At 31.9% G+C, this 22,576-nt stretch overlaps 1 protein-coding gene across 4 annotated transcripts in view; it reads left to right on the top strand.

Moving 5' to 3' along the window:
- ZNF280D (zinc finger protein 280D) overlaps positions 1–22,576 on the top strand; it is a 108,299-nt gene that overhangs the window by 17,470 nt on the left and 68,253 nt on the right. For 3 of the 4 annotated variants that reach the window (XM_081289643.1, XM_081289641.1, XM_081289642.1), the window contains exons 2-8: positions 1,188–1,231; positions 4,128–4,274; positions 5,549–5,614; positions 5,710–5,849; positions 13,290–13,407; positions 17,653–17,823; positions 17,969–18,078. In XM_081289643.1, the coding sequence (XP_081145769.1) occupies positions 1,188–1,231; positions 4,128–4,274; positions 5,549–5,614; positions 5,710–5,849; positions 13,290–13,407; positions 17,653–17,823; positions 17,969–18,078 (796 nt within the window). Of the gene's footprint in view, positions 1–1,187; positions 1,232–1,369; positions 1,413–4,127; positions 4,275–5,548; positions 5,615–5,709; positions 5,850–13,289; positions 13,408–17,652; positions 17,824–17,968; positions 18,079–22,576 lie in introns of those variants that run through there. The other variant, XM_081289644.1, reaches the window with a different exon arrangement.

The following is a 22,576-nucleotide window of genomic DNA, read 5'->3' on the forward strand; positions in this document are numbered from 1 at the left end:
AATAATTGCGTTAAAGAGGTTTAAATAGCCAGACCTCAGAACTAGGAGAATTTAAAGACAAAACTCATGAAGAGCCTTCTGTAATAGTAATTAAAATATTTGTAGTAATTTATAGTAATAACTCCTGAAGTACTTTTAAATAATTGTTTTTTCTTTTAGAAAAAAAAAATGCAGTCCAAATAATTTAGAAATGGGAAAACTTGCTGTGTTCTCAGGTTGAGAGTAAAGAGGAATATGAAGATTGAATTAGTTATGTATTCTAATATTTTAGGTTTCCAGTGTCTTAATTTTTTACTCTTTTTACTTTATAACTAAATGGATTTTTAAAAAGCTTATTATATAAAATTTATGTTGTTCTGTATACATGAAAATACAGATAACAAATTCTTTTTTGTGTGTGTTAGGATATTTAACCCAGAGCATTGTACTTGTTTGGCAAACACTGCCACTGAACTCTATCTCCAGCCCCCCACAGATAACAAATTCTTGGTTCAAATAAAGCAGTTTAATTGTGGTTTTTATGATAATGTTTTTTTTTTTTTTGTAACAGAATTTTTTAAGTCCAATGAATAACAGATATTCAGTCATAAACTTCTGGTCAGAAGGGGTGGTCCTGCACCAGAGGCTAGGCTATGGCGAGTGTCTGCCCCACTGGGAAAGGCTGCGCGCCTGGGTCCTGCGCAGCAGAGGCCGGTGTGGGGGGATCTCAGTAGTTATATTTTGAATGTATCAGTCTATGATGAAATATATCCAATCAAGTTTTTGTTCCTTTTCAGTTGCTAATAAAATAGAATAATAAACTAGAATTTATTTTAACTTTTGTTTTCTTACAGAAATTATTACATTTCTGAAACGTGAAAAGTAGGTAATAAAGATGAATGCCAATTGGCATTTGAAAAGTCAGATTTACTAAAACAGTACATCATGAGGTGATTGATTACTAGTTTTTATGAGAAAATATTGTTTAAAAATTGTTTTTATTTAGTAATTCATTGTATTTGTTCAATTATTAAGTGCTACAACCACCATTTTATTTAGTTAATTGGGTTTATTTAGGGATGAATCAGTTATATGAGTTATGTATATATCAAACATATCCAACTTAAAAATTGAGCTTTTTATAGGAAAAAAGAGTTTATTGTAGTTTAATTATCCCACCCTAATGATAAGATATCTTTATTTTACAGGAAGGAAAACAGATATAACTTGCTGCCTTGTTTGGAGTCACATGGTGAGTTTTAAGATCAAAATTCTCCCCAATAATTTCTTAATCCCAAGTTCCATGTTTTAATATTTAGTCTTCCTTAAAGTGATTCATAAAATTGACTGATCTCATGTATCAGTACTTAGGTGACAATTTACAGAAAATCAGCTCTGCAACTTGATGGGCGACAACCCTTTTCAACCAAAAGGTAAGTGTTGTGGCCAGAACAGATGACAGTGTGTATGGCTTTTGTTTAACTGCTTCAAGAGAAAGTGGAGGACTTTTTCTTAAAAACTTAAAATTGTTGGAGTAGCAAATGTTCATATAAAAAAGTAAAGTAGAAGTGAACTTTAGTTATCTCTGTTAACAAAATGAGTATATTCGTGTGTTTCTTCTATGCATAGACAAAATATATTTCTAGAAAACATTAAAAAGGTGCTATGTGACCTTAACGTTTCTCTCTGCAGTGTATTCTGGATATTTTAACAATGGCAGAGTCCTGTGAGAAAGAACAAGGAAGATCTTTGCATACTCTTATCAGTTCTCTTGGGCTGCCATAACAAAGTACCACAGAGTAGGTGGTTTATAGGATGGAAGTTTGTTTTCTCATAATTTTTGAGGCTAAAAAGCCAAGATTAATTTGTTGGTAGGGTTGGTTTCTTCAGAGGGCCACAAGGGGAGGGCCAGGCTTCTCTCTTGGGCTTGTAGATAGCCATGTGCTCATTAGGTTTTCACATGGTCCTCTCTCTGTGCATGTGCCTGCATCCCAATTTTCACTTCTGTTAAAAGACACCAGTTATATGGATTTTATTGCCACCCAAGTGACCTTTTTAAAAAAATATTATTTATTTATATGTGGTGCTCAGAATCAAACCTAGTGCCTCATGCATGCGAGGCATGTGCTCTACCACTGAGCTATCACCCAGCCCCTAGTGACCTTATTTTAACATAATTATTTCTAAATGTCTATCTATAAATATAGCCATAGTCTGAGGTAGTGAGGGTTAGGAATTTAGCATATGGATTTTGAGAAAACACAATTTAACCCATTACATATATCAGCTGGAAATAAATAGTACTTTTATTATCAGTACACAGTGGACCTTCCTAATTTTTCAAAATTAGGTACTATCTTACTTCACTTTGTCTATACATTATCTCATGCTGTGGGTATGCTGATTATCTAATGTTCTGGGGGAAATGTATTCCCAGTGAATTAAATTTGGCTGTGGCTATGTAAAATTAAGACATGTGAAGAAAGAGAGTAGTTTGAGATCATGTATTTTAACATTTGAATTGAATGATATTGACTGTCAATGTAGTTCAAAATTCAAAGGAAAATAAAAATATAATGGTTTATTGAGGAAGTTTAAATTGAACCAAGGATTAGTGCAAACAGGCAATTAATTGGTTGAGTATCTAGTTGAAAATGAATGTTTTACATGGTGTTTTCCATTTTCTTGAATGTATATAAAACTTAGGTAGATATCATAAATAGCTTCAAGTAATTTCTTCAGTCATACAATTACAAGGCAGTGAAGATTTGAACCATTCAATTTGATTTCAAGTCCATGTCCTTTTTATGTTGTAGACTGGAATGATATAGACTGTGAAGGTAAGGTACTCTGTGCAGAAGTGATATAGATTTTAGTAGTTTTAATGATCTGAGTTGAAAAACTCTTATCTAACTAGTAAAATAGTACAATTATAAAAGAAAGAGGTCAGTTTGTGATGTTGATGACATTTGAAAAAATAGGAAGGCCTTTGATAGGTAGATTACTAAACATTTAAATATTAGACCAGGGAATGGTTTGTGACATACTTTTCTATATATTTATAAAAGAATGGCATCTAATTTGTTGAAATATTTGTTTTGTATGTCGTCTCCAGAGCATAATTTCAGTTGGTATCTTTCAGTTTTATGGTAGAATATTGCTTGAATTTTGAGTTAAAAGTAGAAATGATATTACTTTAGTATAATAAAAAATTATCTTTTAAAAATGATGTATTAAAGATATTGCCAGAACCCTGGAAATTTTTATTTCTTTTGTGGATAGGAGGTTTTCCTAAAATCCTGGTGCTATTGGTGTTCCATCTATATCTAAGTGCTTCTTAGGAGCTCAGTGTACTTGGTCATAATTTCTGAGAAGTGGTATTTACTGTATGTATTGCTTTGATCGGTTTCTTCAGGTGAGAAAATGTAATATAATCTGGCTGGTATAAGCCTCCCTCATTTCCTGTATTTTAATTTAGCACCTATCCCTACTTTGCTCTGTGCCTAACATTCCTGAATTTGGTAGTAATTCTAGTTTGTTTCCTACCTGTTATTTCTTAGTTTTAGTCTACCCGTGGTTAATATCTCTTTAGAAAGATAATGATTAGATAGAATATGTTTATCTAGGTGTACTACTGAAGCTCATTTTGGATTTTATTATTTCTAAGTTTTCTATCTATGGTAAATAACTAATATCTTTCATTTTCTGTCTTCCTGTCTACCTCTTAATCTATCTTAATTGTACTAGTTTTTATCCTAGTGAGGTCTGAATTTCTTACTGTTATTACAGGGTACTGACTACGAATATCAATTCAGAAATTGCTATTAGAATTGTTAAAGTAGATCTTCAATATTAGGTATTACAAAAATGTTTTTAACTGCCAGGCACCGTGGTGCGTGCCTGTAATCCCAGCAATCTCAGCAGTTTGGGAGGCCGAGACAGGAGGATCACAAGTTCAAAGCCAATCTCAGCAAAAGCGAGGTGTTAAGCAACTCAGTGAGACCCTGTCTCTAAATAAAATACAAAATAGGGTTGGGATATGGCTCAGTGGTCTAGTGCCCGCTAGTTCAATCCCTGGTACCCACCCCGCAAAATGTTTTTATTTTTCTTTTTGAAAATAAGGTTACTTCTCTCCTTTTGAAAATTAGATAATTTAAAAATGGCAGAACTCTTTATGGAATGTGAAGAAGAAGAACTGGAACCATGGCAGAAGAAAGTAAAAGAAGTTGAGGATGATGATGATGATGAGCCCATCTTTGTTGGAGAGATATCGAGTTCAAAACCAGCAATTTCCAGTAAGCATTTACTTTTACTAAAGCCAAATTTTATAAGATATTATTTTTAATGGAAAACTTGTGAATGTCTTATGGGACTCAGTGTACTTATTCTACTGTAAGGAGTTAGGGATGAGAGATTAGGCCAGTAAGAACTTGAGAATCAAAATGGGATGTGATTGGAGACTAGAGGGAAGCCAAAGGTTAAATATCAGATGTGTGAGAGAGAAGTAGGCTTAGATTGGCTTGTCGCATTGGAGGTCTTCTGAGATTGGAAATAATTTCTAGTGAAACTGTTTATCCGAGTGAACTGTTTATCTGTTTATTTCTGTCTTTTCTCATTTAGCAGTTACATAAGGAAGGATTTGGAATGCTTAGATTAAAATTTTGGAATATACTAAGTGTATATTAGTCTCAGATGGAAGTTCTCACATCTAGGCCTCATTGCATTGTCATTCATACATGGCTAAAACTGTATATAGATTCTGACCATATCCATTTTTCAGCAACTTATATTCATGAAAAAGAGGGACATCACCTATAGCCACTGTACTTTGATGATGTAGCAGTTAGTACACTTAAATCCTTTTAACTTTTTGGCAGAATAGCCTCTGTGGATTACTAGCTTTCATATACAGTAATTGGGCTGGACATTGTTATATTGTTAGAGTAAAGATACCAATACTTGTTAAGATATCCACTCTGAGATGTCTGAAGTATAGAGAAATAACATAGATTTCAAGTAGAAGGAGAAAATAGATCCTTTCTGATTTTATTTATACATTTGTTTTAAACCAGGAGAATTTGTCAAAGAATGTAATGTGCCCTGCATATTACTGTTTTCTTAACTTACTATGGCAATGCTTAAAAGTGTGAATGAGTCTCAAGTTTCTGTACAATCTTGTCACCATTCAAAGAAAGATGTAGATTGTATATAAATACATTTTAGAACACTTCAAATATGTAGACTCTTTTTTGTGTGTTGGACTGCTGTTGAATGTGTGTACTATTTCTTTGTCTTGCAGAAAGTTTTGACTCATATATGATCAGAGTTGTCATCCTTTTTCTTCTGGCTTTTGGATCTTGAGTTTTAATGAGAACAGTTGTGCTTACTCTTTAAAATAGTTAAGACTAATAATCTTGTTTCTTTGGAAGCTAAAGATGTATGTGTTTAAAATTAACTGTGTTCTTAAATTAGTGATAATTTATGTATTCTTTCTAGTAACCTGTTTGTTTTCAATTTGTGATTTCTATTTTCTTAGTACATATTTTAAAATTAATATAATTTTTTATAGATATTTTGAACAGAGTTAACCCCAGCTCATATTCAAGGGGAATAAAGAATGGCATACTCAGTCGAGGTACAGTATTATTATACTATTTTAATTTTAAAATAAAGTATTTTGACAAAATTAATAGAAACATATTCAATATATTGTGTAATTTTAAAATACAGGTATTACTGCTGCATTCAAGCCTACAAGTCAACACTACACGAACCCAACATCAAATCCAGTGGCTGCCTCACCAGTAAATTTTCATCCTGAATCTAGATCTTCAGATAGCTCTGTTATTGTTCAGCCTTTTTCTAAACCTGTAAGTGTTTTTGAAACTACATAGTCAGCCCAGGGATACGTTTGATATTATTTATCAGTATCAGCAGTACTCAGTTAAAATTCTGGACTGTCACAGGTAGTTATCCAGTAGGAGCAAAATCATAAGAAAATGTCACCATTTTTATAATAGCTTAAATAGTACCCAAAGTAATAATTGCAGGCACTAAGTCCCCAGCCTATTAATAAGTCAGGTAATATGCTTAAGTTGATTAGATATAATGTTGAAAACTATGTATCAAAATATGAGTTAAAATATTAATAATGGCAAAATATTTAAGATCACAAACTGGGTCAGGTGTTCTTAATAGGGAAAATTATTGAGAGACCATCATAGCTTTTTATTCTAAAAACATGCCTTCTTGGTTTAGTTTTAAAACCTTAATAAAAAGTAATAGTTAATATTAATAGTTATCATTTATTGAGCTATTAATATACATAAGGATTTATGCTAAGTGCTATGCATAAATTAATCTTATTTAATTCTTAAATATCCCTAGGAAGTATGTGCTGTTATTATCCCCATTTCATAGTTGAGGAAACTTAGGCTTATAGAGGTTAAATGATTCACTCAAGATCATATAGCTGGTGAGGATCTGAGATTTCATTGTAGGCTAAACCATTCTTTATGTGTGGGTACACACACATAACTATACATTGTATATGAATGTATACTTTCTAAAAATTGGAAGCATTGCCTAGTTCTAACAATTCTCAATGGATAGTCTGTGAAGTCCTCTGGGGTTCCCTAAAACTCTCTCTGGGTTTGGAAATCAATGATATTGTCATCATAGTTGAAGATACTAATTTTGCCTTTTCTACTATGTTGACATTTGCATTGATGATATTGAAGCAATGGTGTGAGTAAGCTATTGGTGCCTTAAGTGGGAATCAAAGCAGTGGACCAAACTGTACCAGTAGTATTCATATTAGTCACCTACCATATATTCACAATAAAAAATATTCCAGTTATACGCATTTCCTTGATGAAACTATTAAGATCTATTAACACCAGTTTAAGTATAAAACATTAATGTTATTAATTTTTAAACTCTACCCATTAATATTTGTCTTTTAAAATATTTTGCGTGATGAAATAGTATACATAAAGTACTTCTGTGTCTGAAGTTTGGAACTTGTGTGATTGAATTATGAGCTACACTATCTGTTTTTTAAAAATAGAACACCGTATCTAAATAGACATTTCCCAAATTTATTCTTGAACTAAATATTTAATAATAGCTTTATAATGGAAGTGATCCCTATGTAGGGCATATAGGTTTTTCTCTTGTCTCATTAAACCTGAAAAAGGTGACCGTTATGAGCCTCCCCTGTGTTTTCCCATAAGGCAGAGACTGTGTAAGACATCTGCTTAATCCATCATACTGGAATGCTTTTTCCCTAGATATTACTAATCCCAAATTATATATAATCCTTTTGTTAAAAGACTGTAGATTCTTACAGAAGAATTAGCTCTTTTCTAAGCCTAACAATTCGAGCGGTGTGCCAAGTCCTTTTCAGAGCACTTCATTGAAAGTTTCATGAAATCGGTAGATGGCACCAGATGGTCTAAGGGGTAGGGATCCAGGTGAGTTTCCAGGTCATGACCTTTTGGATATAGAAACTAACAGTTATTTTTCTGCTTCATTTTAATTACCTTTCAATATTGGTCATGCCTTACCTAGACTATAAATGGAATTGGGGTATGAAAATTTGAAAGTTTGTTTTACTTATATCTTAGGAAATTCTCATTCCTTAAGCCCAGAATCAAAAGAGTTATCTTTTTCTTATTTTCTTATATTCTTTTTAGTCTAAATTTTCTTTCCTTGTTTATGGCATGGTATATGGAACCCTTACCTGGTAATTTAATGGCTACAGGCATAGAGTTTTACTGGATAACACATGGATAGAAGAAGGCTGTTTTTTTTGGTTTTTGGTTGTCTTCCCTGTGTACCAGGAAGTTTCTTTGACATTTCACTCTATTCCCTGTGTATCCAGTTTTATGCATAATAGATGGTATTGTGCTCCTATGTATCTGTTGATCTTGCTGGTCCCTTACCATATCTTTACCCAAGTCCTCCATTTCAAGTGATGTGGAGATAGAGCCTCCTATACTTATGAATAGTACTCCAGAAATGCAGAAAGGGAATCATTACACCAAACATAGATAATCAGACCCATTCTGTGTATAGATACACAAACCTGGGCTCAAATTTTTCCTACAATATGCCTAATCAAGTTTGAGTGGTTCCTACCCTATCCTCAAGTAGCTGTTGATGGTTTTACTGGTAAAGGATAACTTTTGGTAGAGGAAACTATAGGTCCTTTGCACGAGATTGCAGTCCTCTGTTCAGGGACTGTAATCTTGTACTTATATAACTAAGTATTGTATCTTTCACACTTCAGAGATTCTCCCCATCTGATCTTTTCTTTCCTTTTGACCAGGACTACATTTTTCAGGTAATCCCTAAGAACTAATAAATAATTCTTTATAAGAAATATAGTAATGGATTTAATTTGAAAAATATATGCACATTTGTGTACATTGTATGACTCGAGACTTCCTTATTGTGCTGTTTTTATTTTTTATTTTTATTTTTTGGCAATTGTTAAGGAATAAAATCCCAAGATTAATGACAACAAAAATTAGAACACCATTTTTACTTGAAACAATGACTGACAAACCATGGTGTATTATTTATTTATTTTTTTGTATCAACATTATCACACATGTATGTGACTTAAAACAACACATGCATTATTATCTCACAGTCTTATGTAATATTACTGTGGGTCAGATCATGGTTTAGCTGGCTCCTCTGCTTTAGGGTCTCACAAGGCCGCTTTCAGTATGTGGTTCCTGAAGTTGCAGTCTTATCTGAAGCTCTGTGGGAGAAGTATCTGCTTCCAAGTTCACATGGTTGTTGGTAGCATTCATTTCCTTACAGGTTGTCAAATTGAGTCTCAGTATCTGACTGGTTTTTGGTTCACTCTTTGCCAGATGGGTCTTCCCAGGTGGGCTGCTTGCTTTCTCAAAGGTATTAAGGGAGAATCCTTAGCAAAATGTCATTAGAGTCTGAAGTAATGTAATCATGAATAGAAAATCATGTTTATCCTACTACTTTTGCTGTATTCCACTGGTTAGAAGCAAGTCAGAGGTCCTACACAAAGGGAGGGAATCACACAGGATATGATTAACAGGAGGTGGGATTTGTGGCGGCCACTTTAGTATATATCTGCCAGGCACGGTTCTTCAATTTTGGTTAGTTGGCAATCACTTCCTCAAAATTGAACACAGTGTACCTGCCATCTCAAGGAAAATGACTGATAGTAGTATTTCTTGATTATGGTAAAATTTGAGCTTTCAAGCAAAGATTAGAATTTTGGAAAACTTAACATCTGCCACTCTGATCTTGACAGCATCCTACTATTTCTTGAAGTGAGGTGGAAGGCTATCCAGAATATAAAAATTATTTGCTGTTAGTTAGAATCAAATTAACTTAATGGTGTTCTCATGATTGTCATAAGCTGTTTGGCATTTAGGGGGAAAAAGAGAAAGCGAAAACTCAATTAGTTAATGAAGTTTATAAATAAAAATATTTCAAACATAACTTGGGGGGAAAAATAACAAAGCCAGGTGGTATCTTTGATGTTACAAAGTTAAAAACTAGAGACTTTTTTGACTTGATATGTTTTTTTTGTAGGCCTAGTTTTAAAACCAAAGTACTTCATTTGGTGGATCCCAATCCTTGGGTTCTTTAACAAAACAAAACAAAACAAAACAAAACAAAACAAAAACAGTTTTGCCAGTTGGTCTGGGTGGGGCCTGGAAATAATAGATTTTTAAGAACTCCCAGAGATCTCCGTAAAGTTAAGAATGATAGAGGTGTATTCTAGAATGAATTGAGAATCCTATTTAAGGAACTTTCTCCCTGTATTTTGGAAGCCATTGGTTTTAATAAATTGATTAATAGTTTCCCATTTTATGTCATGTTTTCTATGTGTGTATGTTTACTTTTTCCATGAACTGTCTTTGTATTTCATCATCTCTTTCAGGTAGGCAGGGATGGAATATATTATTACTTATAAAGTTAATATGATACAGCTTAAGGGTCAGACCAGGATTCTAATTTCGGCTCCATCCAAAACAAATGGTGCTGTATTGGGAACCTTCCTCAACCAGGAAGGGCTTTATTAGTCCTTTTGTGATGACTACTTGATATATTTACTATGACGAGCAATTACATATAAACATAATTGTGGCCATTATTTGTCGGAAGATGAATAACTTGAAGTTCAGAAGTGAATTGCCCAAGGTTACATAGTTAAATAAAAATGAAAAGCTTCTGAATGCCAGTAAAGTGCTTGTTCTACTCTTATTATTGTATGTGACATTTTTCTGGACTGTTTTTATAATACATTAAAAATTCTCAATTGGAGAATTATTTTAATTAGTTATTTGTTGATTAGTGGATTGCCTGCTCTCTGAAATTGTGATAATTAACCAGAGTTTTCTTCTAGAAAAGTGTTTAACAGCATTAACTTTATTATACTTATGTTAGAAGAACTATTTTAGAAAATGAAATTTTTAATTCTTAATGTGTATATTATTTAGAAAAAATATTTAAATTGAAGTAAAATTTTGCTTAGTTATAGTTCAGTATGGCATTATTGATTTTTTTAAACTACATTTTAAGGCTCAAATATCCATATATCTGCCTTTTTGGCCCTAAATTCTAGATGTTACTTGTGTTACAATAATAACTTATTTCTATAACTTCTTAACAATTCTGTGTCAATTGGAAAGTTAGTAACAAAGCAAAATTCTTAAACTTGATCAGTCCTCAATTTATAAACAAAATACTTCAAATTTTGTTATAAAATAATATGTATTTTGTGAGGAAAGTTTAGAAAAGAGAGAAGAATATATTAGAACCATGTTGTATATGTCAATATGTATTTCACTTTTTACTGAACATTCTACTTGGATCATATCATTGATTATTTCTCAAAATCTTGATGTTAATAGTTGTGTGATTATCCATCAATTTATTTTACCACTCCTCTATTGTTGGATATATAGGTTTTAATGTTTCTGCTATTATAAATAATTTTCCATTACACTTTCATTTCCTTATCATGCATCCTTGAATGTAGAATAATTTAATCATGTGAACCTTTTAAAGGCTTTGGTGTAACTACTGCTAACATTTTTATGCAGATTATACCAAAATATAACCTCTACTTTGCCAGTAGTGAATGTTTCATCTACCATTTTTTAAAAATTTATTTTTTTTTTAGTTTTTAGGTGGATACAATATCTTTATTTTTTATTTTTATGTGGTGTTGGGGATCGAACCTAGTGCCCCATGCATGCCAGGCGAGTGCGCTACTGCTTGAGCCACATCCTCAGTCATCATTTTTAAACTTTAACTTTATTCAAACTATCATTAGTCTTTTTAATTAAATTATTTATTTATTCTAATTTGTTATGCACAATGGCAGAATGCAGTTGATTTCATATTACACATATAGAGCACAATTTTTCAAGTCACTGATTGTGCACAAAGTATTTTCACACCATTCATATCTTCATACATATACTTAGGGTAATGATGTCTAACTCATTCCACATCATTCCTACTCCCTTGCTCCGTTCCTTCCCCTCCCTCCCACTGCTTAGGGAACCATATATCAATAACAGTTCTACCATTAGTCTTACAAGAAAAAAATAATTCAAACAGTTCCTATATTTCTCTTAACCCATTTTCCCCCAATGTTAACTTTTTATCACAGGCAATTAACATGAACTAAACCTCAGACCTTATTAGAATTTCACCAGGTTTTCCATTAATGTTCCTTTTCTTTCCCAGGATCCTATTCATGATCTCACCTTGTAGTTTATTCTTAGTCTTATGTTTTCTGCAGTTATTAATTCTTTTTTTGATCTTGATACTCTTAAGAGTAGCCGCTAATTATATATTTTGCAGTACTGAAGAATGCCAATTCAGTAAACACTATTATTTGCATTTCTTTGACCAGTATGTTGGAAAAAGGGTATTTTGAATATATTGGCCATTGCATTTTAGTTTGAATTATCTCAGTTTATGTCCTTTGCCCATTTTTTATTCTAAAAGTAGCTGTCTTTTTTTCCAGTTTGATTTTTAAGCATTGTTAATCTTAAAACTTGCTTGCTATATATTACAACGTGTAGAGTGGTCCAGCTTACTCTCAACAATGATTGTCTTTCATGAAAATGGCATTGGAGCATAATATTGTGGTGTGTGTTTTGTGTATGTGTCAGTATTCTTAATATACAATGCTATTTGAATATTATATCCCTAAATTTATTGAACACAATTTTCATAATTATTTATAATAAATATATGTGTATGTTTTCATATAAATGTATATATTACTGTATATTTGACCACAGCATAGTTCATCTTATACTTTTCACTTCTATTTTCTTGAGATCTTCCTGCTAGTTTGAACCACCCTTTCTCCTCATGGAAGGGCTGAAATTTCCTTTGAGGCTCTAGTCTCTAGGAGCAGGGCTGCTGACCCCGATCACTTCTGTAAATAACTTCTATTCTATTCCCTGTCTGCTTGGCATTCTTATTTATTCAGCCTACTGGCCAGGTTGCTTTTATGTTTGCCTTATATAATGGCAGATTGGCCTACCACAGCTTTCTGTGGGATGATAGGAAAAGTGAGGGGACTAGTCTTTTCTGACCTATAACATTCTCCAAGAAAGATGGTTCCAAAATTCATATTGTGTGATATATTCATCCTTAATGTTTCTGTTTGTTTGTATTGATATTTTGAAAGCAGGATTTAAAAAAATATATTTTTTAGTTGTACATGGGTGCAGTATCTTTATTTTGTTTATTTACTTTTATGTGGTGCTGAGGATCGAACCCAGTGCCTCACGTGTGGGGGGCAAGTGCTTTACCGCTGAGCCACACCCCAGACACCAGGATGCAGAATTTTTTAGAGGCACAAGAGCTTTTAATTTTTATAACCATGTTAATATGTTTTATACTTGTCTCCTTGTTTAGCCCAAGATTTTTCCCAGTTCTGTTATTTGCTTTTTGATGTTGATACAGCATTTTTAGAATCCCTCTCAGAGTGTATCACTATTATTAATGTAAAATGGATTTACTTTTATCTTGAAAATGTTGGACTATAATTTTTCCTTCAAATTAATTGGCTAGTCAGGAATAGACCAGCTCTATTTGCTTGCTTTCAAAGTTTTAGTAAATTATAATTTTGGCAAATTAGAAATCATCTTTGTGTTTTTAAGCTTATTAATAATTGAGGCATCAAAGGTTATTCTTAGAATATTGGCATATAATTAATTTGCATTTATAAATTTTATGAAAAATAAATGTAATATTCTTTCTCTGAAATATTTTAACAGGGTTACATAATGAGCTCATCTCGAGTTGTATCTAATAATTCTTCAGAGTTACTATTTGACTTGACCCAGGAGACAGGATTATCACATTACCAAGGGGGACCAACACTTTCTATAGCAGGTTGGTATTAGTACTTTTTCCAAAAAGTTATAAAAGAAACTTGATGAATTTGCTTATGGAATTAACTTTCTATTTTGAAGCTCATACCCTCTTGTGAAGTCTTTCATATATTGTAACATGGAGTTGTGCTAATAGTTTTTGAATGCCTTTTTGGGTGACTTTATATAAAATCTTGGCTAAACTTCTTTGAACTCATTCTCACTTGGAGCCAAACTTAACACCTTAAAGTAATTTATATGAATTAGAGAGGTCCCCATATGCCCTAAATATTCTATTTTAAAAATTAGTTTCTAGGACCACTTAGGGGAAAAAGTGTTTGTTATTATTGATTTCTTCATTAGGTTAGTGTCACTCTAGTTCAATAAATGGTCTCAATATGATAGTAAAACATGATTTTAAAGTGTTAGTGTAAAGTAACCACATTAAAGAAATGATTTCTACATAGTAAGTACTCAGTAAATGCTATTTGAAGAAGTAATGAAATTTACCTATTGAAGAAGATTTAAAGTTCATTGAGGGTATAACAAAATTCTTCATTAATCCAAAATACATTTGTATAGTATGAATTTTGTCTTACTGAAAATTTTCTGTAATCAAAGTAGTTAATCTTTATATACTGGCAATTTATATGTGTTTCAAATATTTGATGAAGTAGAGATGTATATGATTTTTTGGAATTTTTAGGTTGTTTACTAAACAGATCAGTGTGAAGAATCTACCAAACTCAACTCCTGTCCATTCTTTTTCCATAGTAATAATGCTTAATGTTTTTTCTTTTTTTTGTGTGTGGTATAGAGGATTTGAATCTAGGGCCTTACATGTGCTAAGCAAGCATTCTACCACTGAGCTACTATATCCCCAGAGCTTTATAAAAAATATTTTTACTTGAGACTAGCTGTTGTTGAGTTGTCCTCAAACTTTCAATCCTCTTACCTCAGCCTCATGAGTCATTGCGATTTTAGATGTACACCACTGTTTTTCTTTTCAGCAATATTTGATACTCACTTCTCTTGGTGTCACTACATACCTAGTAAACTTCTAGTTAATAAAATAGGTAAGACCCAAAGAGAAATGGGGATATATTTGTGCTAAATCTGGTTTTACAAAACGCATGACTTTTTTTCATAGAAAAGATCTGAATTCTTGAAACTTCTTAAAAGTAAGGATAATGACACCTATTCTCCAGCCAAGTTTTCTGATATAGAGAATGAAACTTAGTCTGAGCAGTAAATAAGGTAATTTGAAAGAAGTAAGTTTGAACCTCTAATCTGGAGAATTTTTAGTCAGTTAACCTCTTTCCACTTTTGTTTTCTGATATTATTCAAAGTAGAAATACTCATTTTTCTTATATTATGAATTCATTCACCATACCTGAATCAGCCATTTGGAGATTTCACTTACATTCTTTTTTTAAAAAATATTTATTTTTTTAGTTGTAGGTGGACACACAATATCTATTTCATTTTTATGTGGTGCTGAGGATTGAACCCAATGCCTCACGCATGCTAGGTGAGCAGTCTACCACTGAGCCACAACCCCAGCCCTTTATTTTAATTTTTAATATAGTTTATTCCAGGCTTTTTTTTCTTTTTAATTTTTAAATTTGTTTTAATTAGTTATACATGACAGGAGAATGCATTTATGCACTTTGATATACATAGTGGGATATAATTTCTCATTTTTCTTAGTGTACATGTTGTAGAAACATATTGCTCATGCCATCACATATACATAAAGTAATAATGTCTGTTTCATTTTATGATCCTTCCTATCCCCACATCACCTTCCCTCCTCTCCCTTCCCTTCACTTCCCTCTACCTAATTTAAGGTAATGCTGTTCTTCTCTAGTGCCTCCCACCTTATTGTGAATTAGCATCCAGGTATTGGAGAAAGCATTTGGCCTTTGATTTTTCGGGGTTGGCTTATTTCTCTTAGCATGATATTCTCCAACTCCATCCATTTACTGGTGAATGCCATAATTTCATTCTTCTTTAAAGCTGAGTAATAATCCATTAAATATATATACCACATTTTCTTTACCCATTCATCTATTGAAGAGTACCTAGATTAGTTCCATAGGTTAGCTATTGTGAATTGAGCTTCTATAAACATTGTCATGGCTGCATTACTCTAATATGCAGATTTTAAGTCCTTTGGGTATAAACTGAGGAGTGGGATAACTGGGTCAAATGGTGGTTCCCTTCCAAGTTTTCTGAAGAATCTCCATTCTGCTTTCCATAGTGGTTGTACCAATTTTCAGTCCCACCAACAATATATGAGTGTACCTTTTTCCCCATATCCTCGCCAACATTTATTGTTGCCTGTATTCTGAATAGATGATTGCCATTTTATTCAGGGCTTTTCTGATGGCCAAATAAGATAAGTAAATTTAAAAATGCATTTATAAGGTTTAAATGACATGACGGCAGTTATGTATGATAAATATGAATAATTATATGTACTATGATGTTCAGTAACACACTGTGTAGAAATTATGAGGGTTCAGAGAAGATTGAATTTGAGTTTGATCTTGAATGAGTATAGGATTTATACTGGCAGAGATAGAATTTCTTGAAAGTAGGGAATAGAACAGAGATAAGTTAAAGAATCAGAAGTTCAATCAAATGCAAGTGACTTTTTTTAACATTGAGATTTCTTCTGTTAAATTCTTCCATTAAAGCAATCTATTTCTACTATTTAGCCTGTTGTAAAATCAATTGATTCATTCGAAATGCTAGCACTTAATGGTTTTTTCGGGTAACCTAAACATCTCACAGGAATGCTAAAGGGATCTCATGGAATCTTTCTTATGGACCTGCAGTCTGTAATAGAGTGCTTCATTAGTGGGAGATCATTTTTATGTTATCTCAAAGGATGGAACAGAGAAGCTAACTAGTATAATACTCTTTATTTTTATGGCATATTTGCTCTTACTATTTTATCTGTTGGAATAATTTTTTTCCCCTCTAAAGATGGAAAATATTTAGTTAGTAATGATAGTAGCTTTCACTGTCTACTGAGTGCTTTTTATGTACTAAATATTTTCTTGGGGTATTTTAAGTATATTATCTTTTTCTTAAATAACTCTGTAAAATAAGGCATTATAACTTATTTTACAAAAAAAGGAAGCTGAAACTCAAAGAAATTAATTAAATAAGCTTAAGAGTGCATAGCTAGAGAGTGACATAGTCTGGATTTGAACTTATCTTGTCTGACTTAAAAGCCTAGAATGTTTCTAGTTTATTCACTGCTTCTACTTTTAGTGTATAGTTGGCATTATTAAAATATGATGTACAGTTTTAGAATCCATTTTTACAAAGCCCATTGTGTATTATTTTCTAAAAGGACTTTGCCTGGCTTGGTTATAGTCTAAATATCCCCATTTCTCTTAGTAATGCTCTTAATAGGTCTAAATCCTTTATCCTTAAGGTAATGGTTTTTAAATGGAAGAGTTTTTTTTTTATTGAAATCCCTGTACAAACAAAATTTTATGTGAAAATAAATAAAATGGAAAAGTGTTTTTTTTTTTTTTTTTGTCAGACATGACCCAATGTATTCCTTAAAATGAACCCATTAAATTCTGGGGAACATAGTATGAAAATCCTTATACTGACTCCCTGCATTATGTGCCCTTTCATATGAATGAGTAAAATATTATTCAAACTTAGTTGTTTCTACTTTGTACATGGCAATAAGTGGTTAAAATCACCTAAAGCTGTCAGTAGACCACTCTTCAGTTTGTTAGGTAAGAAAAGAGCTAACATTGCAGTAGACATTTTAAGTTGCTAAATAAAAAAGCATATGAGGGTATCAGTTTTTGGAACAAATAAAAGTTATTGTCAGATTTTCTTTTCTTTTCTTTTTTTTTTTTAAACAAATTCTAACACATTTAAGTATCCAAAAGTAATTTATTTCTAGGAACTTGGTTCAGTGTTTTCTGCTTTAAAATTTTTGGTCTGGCTTCTTTTATAATAGCAGTTTATATATTTCTGTTTGAAGCCACATTTAGAATTTCTTGCATAGAAAGGTTATTTTACAAATTATCTTAATTCTTGGAGTTTATAATAAATGTTTATACTATTTCTGTATATGCCCTGAGTTTGGATCACTTAATTTTTGTTGTTATTTGTGTGATATGGTAATTAATTATATTATCTGTAAATTAACTCCAAAGTATTTGTACTTAGTTATGAGTAGAATTCTAAGTGTTCTAAAATATTTTTTCTACTATTTAAATCATTGTAGGTGTGAATGAAAGTTCATTTTTATCAAAACGTCCTTCTGCTTCTGAAGTAAACAGTGTTAATCCAAAAAAGCCTAAGCCCTGTGAGGGTGTTTCTGGAACAAATTCTCCAGCTGAATTCTCTTCAGATAAATCTCCTTCACTGACATCTTCCCAGGCTATGCCATCAAAAGGTGATATGAAATCTGACATATAAATAAAAATTTCTATAGTATTTATACATAAATTTTAGAAATTATATATTTTGAAACTATCAGTGATTATTTAATGTTAAAAAGTGATGAGTTTTGAATCATAAATGTTCTGAATTTATTTTAGGTGCAAACACGTCATCAAATCAATCTAAAAATGGAACACCTTTTCCAAGAGCTTGTCCAAAGTGCAATATTCATTTCAATCTTTTGGATCCTTTGAAAAATCACATGAAGGTAAAGCTTTCAGAATTTAATTTTTATAAAGGTTGAAGCCAGGCATGGTGGCACACGATTATATTTGCAACTACTTGGGAAGATGAGGATAGAGGATTACAAATTCAAGGCCAGTTGGGCAACATAGTGAGACTCCCCCTCTCAAAAAGGAGTTTTTTGAGATTTACAGTCAATATGGTCTATCTCAATATTTAGATCAGAAATCTTCTCATAATGGAATTTCTATTTAGCTTAGATAAAAATTTGCTTTCATAGTAACTATGTAAGACTGGCATTCCTTAATCATCATATTTAAGAAATTAAGTTCATATATTTATAATGGATGCTTATTCTTGTTTTATTTTAAAAAAATCAATATTTTATTGGTCACATTGTTTTTCAAATTTAGAAAACATTTATTGTTTAATTTTTTAATAACTTAGTATTTTGTTACCTTATATTTGCATAATCGATAACATGTACATGTCACATTACATATGAAAATCTGAGGTTTTACATTTTAATTTTTAATACTCAGACATAAACTTCAAATGGTGAAGTGTTTCATATAAAATAATTGTTTTAACACAGTCCAGAGCATAGTTTATATAATTCTCTTGAACTAGTTTGAGCTTTTTATTATTGTAGGAGGCTCTGAAATTCAGATTTTAAGGAATTTTTAAAGTACTAATGAAGCATGAATTTTTAAAGTACAAATGAAGTACTAAAGGTAGCACTTTGCTTAAAACATTTTAGTAGACATTACAATATTCTGCTGTGCTTAGGTAAAGTTATTCTGTACTCTATTTGAATCCTGATTTAAAGGCAAGCAAGGAGGAAGGAGACAGGGAAAAAGTTAATATAGATTATATAAGAAAAAGAAGGGTTCTGTGGCAAAGAAGTAAGGAAAAGTTCTTGCTCACTATTTCAATGATACACAACTTTTTTGTAGCATTTTACAAAAAAAGAAAGAAAGAAAAAAGTAAGGGATCCTTTTAAATTTTCAAATACAGGCTCTTTATTAATGTACAGACTATATTTGATCTATACCACTTCCAGCTCTAGTAGTAGTGTAGTGTAGCCTCTAATCACTTCAGTTTAGTGCTTAGGTTCTATATGAAACTATTCCCCTGTGAGTATTTTCAATTTTCTCCTCTTTGTAATATTTTGGTGAGACACCTGATGTTTTTTATGTTTTGCATTATAGATGGAAAAGACAAAAAAAAAGGCTACATTCAGTCCTCCCCACAACTGATCAGACTTTAATCTTGTAGTTATTCTTTTGAAATTTTTTAATTTTTAAATTTATAATTATTAATATGTCCTTATTGTACAAATTAAGAAGTTTCACTGTGATGTTTCAATGCATGTATATATATTGTGCTTTGATCATATCCATCCACTCTCCTGCCCTCTCTTGTCCTTCCTTTCTGACCCCTACCTTTTGTCCCTTTTCTCTTCCCTAAGAGTGTCTTTCCTATTTCCAGGTTATCTTTATGTATTTTGGGCAGTACTGGAGACTTGACTGGACCCAGGGCTTTGTGTATGCTAGGCTCTACCACTGTGCTACATCCTAGCTATTTTTTAAGTTTCTACATATGAGAAAAAAATATAATGCTTGTTCTGTCTCTTAATTATTTTGCTTAACATGGTGTCCTCCAATTTCATCTTTTTTTTTTCTGCACATGACGTGATTTCATTGATTTTTATGGCTGAATAATATATACCATATTTTCTTTATCCCACTCATGTTGATCAGCAACTAGTCTAATTCCATAGCTTGGCTATTGTGAATAGTACTGTAGTAAAAATGGATATGTAGGTATCTCTTGTATGCTGACTTCATTTCCTTTGGATAATAATAATATACCCAGAACTGATAAAGTTGAATCATATGATAGTTCCATTTTTATTTTTTTTTAAATTTTTTGAGGAACCTTCATACCCTTTTTCATAGTGTCTATATGTACTAAGTTATATTCCCACAAGGGTGTAAGAGTTTTGGTTTTTTTTCTATATCTTTGCAAGCATTTTTGAATTTTTTTTTTTTTTTATAATAGCATTCTGACTAAGGTAAGATAGAATCTCAATGTAGTTTTGATTTGTAGTTCCCTGATGGATGAAGATATTGAATATTTTTTCATGTATTTATGGCCATTTGTATTTCTTTAGAGAAGTGTTTGTGTAGATAATTTGCCCATTCTAAAATTTAGATTACTTTACTTGTTCTTTTGTTAAGTTTTTTGAGTTCTTTATATGTCCTGGATATTAATAATTTGTTAGATGAGTAGTTGGCAAAGTTTTCTCCCATTCTATAGGCTGTCTTTTCATTCTGTTGTTCCCTTGCTCTGTAAAAGCATTTTAGTTTAATATCATCCCATTTGTCAGTTCTTGCTTTTGTTCCCTGAGTTATTGAAGTCCTATTCAGGCAATCAATGATTGTTTGAATCAGTATCTTGAAGTGTTTCCCCTATGTTTTCTTCTAGTAGTTTCAGAGTTTCAGGTCTTACATTAAAGTCTTTGATCCATCCATCTTGACTTTATTTTTGTTCAGGATGTAAGATAGGGTCTGGTATTTTCAGTCTTTTACAAGTGAATATCCCGTTTTCTATCCAGCTTGAAAAGGTTTCTTTTTTCTGACATGTTTTTGACACCTTTGTCAAGAATCTGTTGGCTCTAGATTTGTGGCTTTATTCTTGTTTTTCTATTCTATTCATAGCCTTCATGTTTGTTTTTATGTCAGTACATATTTTTGTTACTACAGCTGTGTAGTATATAGTAAATCAGGTATTGTGATGGCTCCTACATTGTACATTCTGCTGAGGATTGCTTTGACTATTCTCAGTCTTTTATGATTCCATACAAATTTTAGGATATTTTTCAAGTTCTATGAATAATGTCATTGATATTTTCATAGGGATTGCATGGTATATGTAGATCACTTTTGGTGGTATAGCCATTTAAACTATATTCTCCTAATATGAACATGGGAAGCCTTCCCATGTTCCATTAGTTTTTTCTTTTTCCCTCAAGTTCTTTCTGTTTATACCTCTTTGGGGTCATTTTTATTATAGAAGTCTTTCACAGTCTTGGTTTTATTTATTCCTAGGTATTTTAGTTTTTGTTTTCTGAGACTACTGTGAATAGGATTGCTTTCTGATTTCTTTCTCAGTTTGTTATTGGTGTCTAGAAAAGCTACTGATTTTTGTGTGTGCATTTTGTAAAATCTTACAAGTCTGCTGAATTTGTCAGTTCTAAGAGTATTTTGGTGGAGTCTAGGATTTTCTGAGTATAGAATTGTGTCTGTAACCAAGGGATACATTGACTTCCTCCTATCCTATTTTTATCCCTTTTATTTCTTTCTGTTGCCTGATTGGCCTGGATAAGGTTTTAAGTACTACTATATTGAATAAGAGTGGTGGAACATGTATGAAGATACGAATTGGTGTCAATATACTTTATATATAACCAGAGGTATGAAAAAGTGTACTCTATATGTGTAATATGAATTGTAATGCATTCCACTGTCATATTTATAAAAAAATCAGTTAAAAAAAAGATTGGTGAGAATAGGTATACTTGCCTTATTGCTGAGTTTATTTATTTATTTATTTTAGTGTTTATTTTTTAGTTGTAGCTGAACACAATACCTCTATTTTATTTATTCATTTTTACGTGGTGCTGAGGATCAAACCCAGGGCCCAGCATGCACTAGGCGAGTGTTCTACTGCTGAGCCACAACTCCAGCTCCTTGTTGCTGAGTTTAGAAGGGACACTTTCAATTTTTCTGTATTCAATATGATGTTGGCTATGGGTGTGTTATTTATAGCCTTTATTATGTTAAAGTATGATTGTGTTATATATAGTTTATTCAGAGAATTTTATCATGAAGCTTTGCTGAATTTTATCAGAGGTTTTTTTCTCTTATCTATGAGATCATGTTTTTTTATCCTCTATTAATTTTTGTATTAATGTGCTATATTACATTTGTTGACTTGTGTGTGTTAAACCATCCTTGCATCCCTTTCATGAAGCCAACTTGTGGACAAGCTTTTTAATGTGCCATTGAATTTGATTTGTATTTTATTGAGGATTTTGCATTTATTTGCATTTATGTTTATCAAGGATATTAGTCTATAGTTTTCTCTTTTTGTTGTGTCATTATCAGGTCTTGGTTGCAGGGTAATTCTAGCTTGGTAAGCTGAGTTTGGAAACATTTTCTTCCTTTTTTTTTTTTTTCTAAATAGCTTAAGAAGCATTGCTGTTACTTCTTTAAAAGTCTGGTAAAGTTCACAATCGAATCTGTCTAGGCCTGGGCTTTTTCCTTGTTTGGAGACTTTTCTGCTTCAGTCACATTGCTCATTACTGATCTATTTGGATTTTTAAAATATGTGTCCAGAATCTCCTCCATTTCTTCTAGATATTCCAGTTTTTTTGGTATGTAGTTTTCCTAGATTTTCCTGAAGGATCTTATGAATGTTGTCTTTTGTAGGTATATATACCTTTTTCATCTCTATTT

This window comes from Spermophilus citellus, assembly GCF_964194105.1.
Source record: "Spermophilus citellus genome assembly, chromosome: 4".
NCBI classification, from domain to species: Eukaryota; Metazoa; Chordata; class Mammalia; order Rodentia; family Sciuridae; genus Spermophilus; species Spermophilus citellus.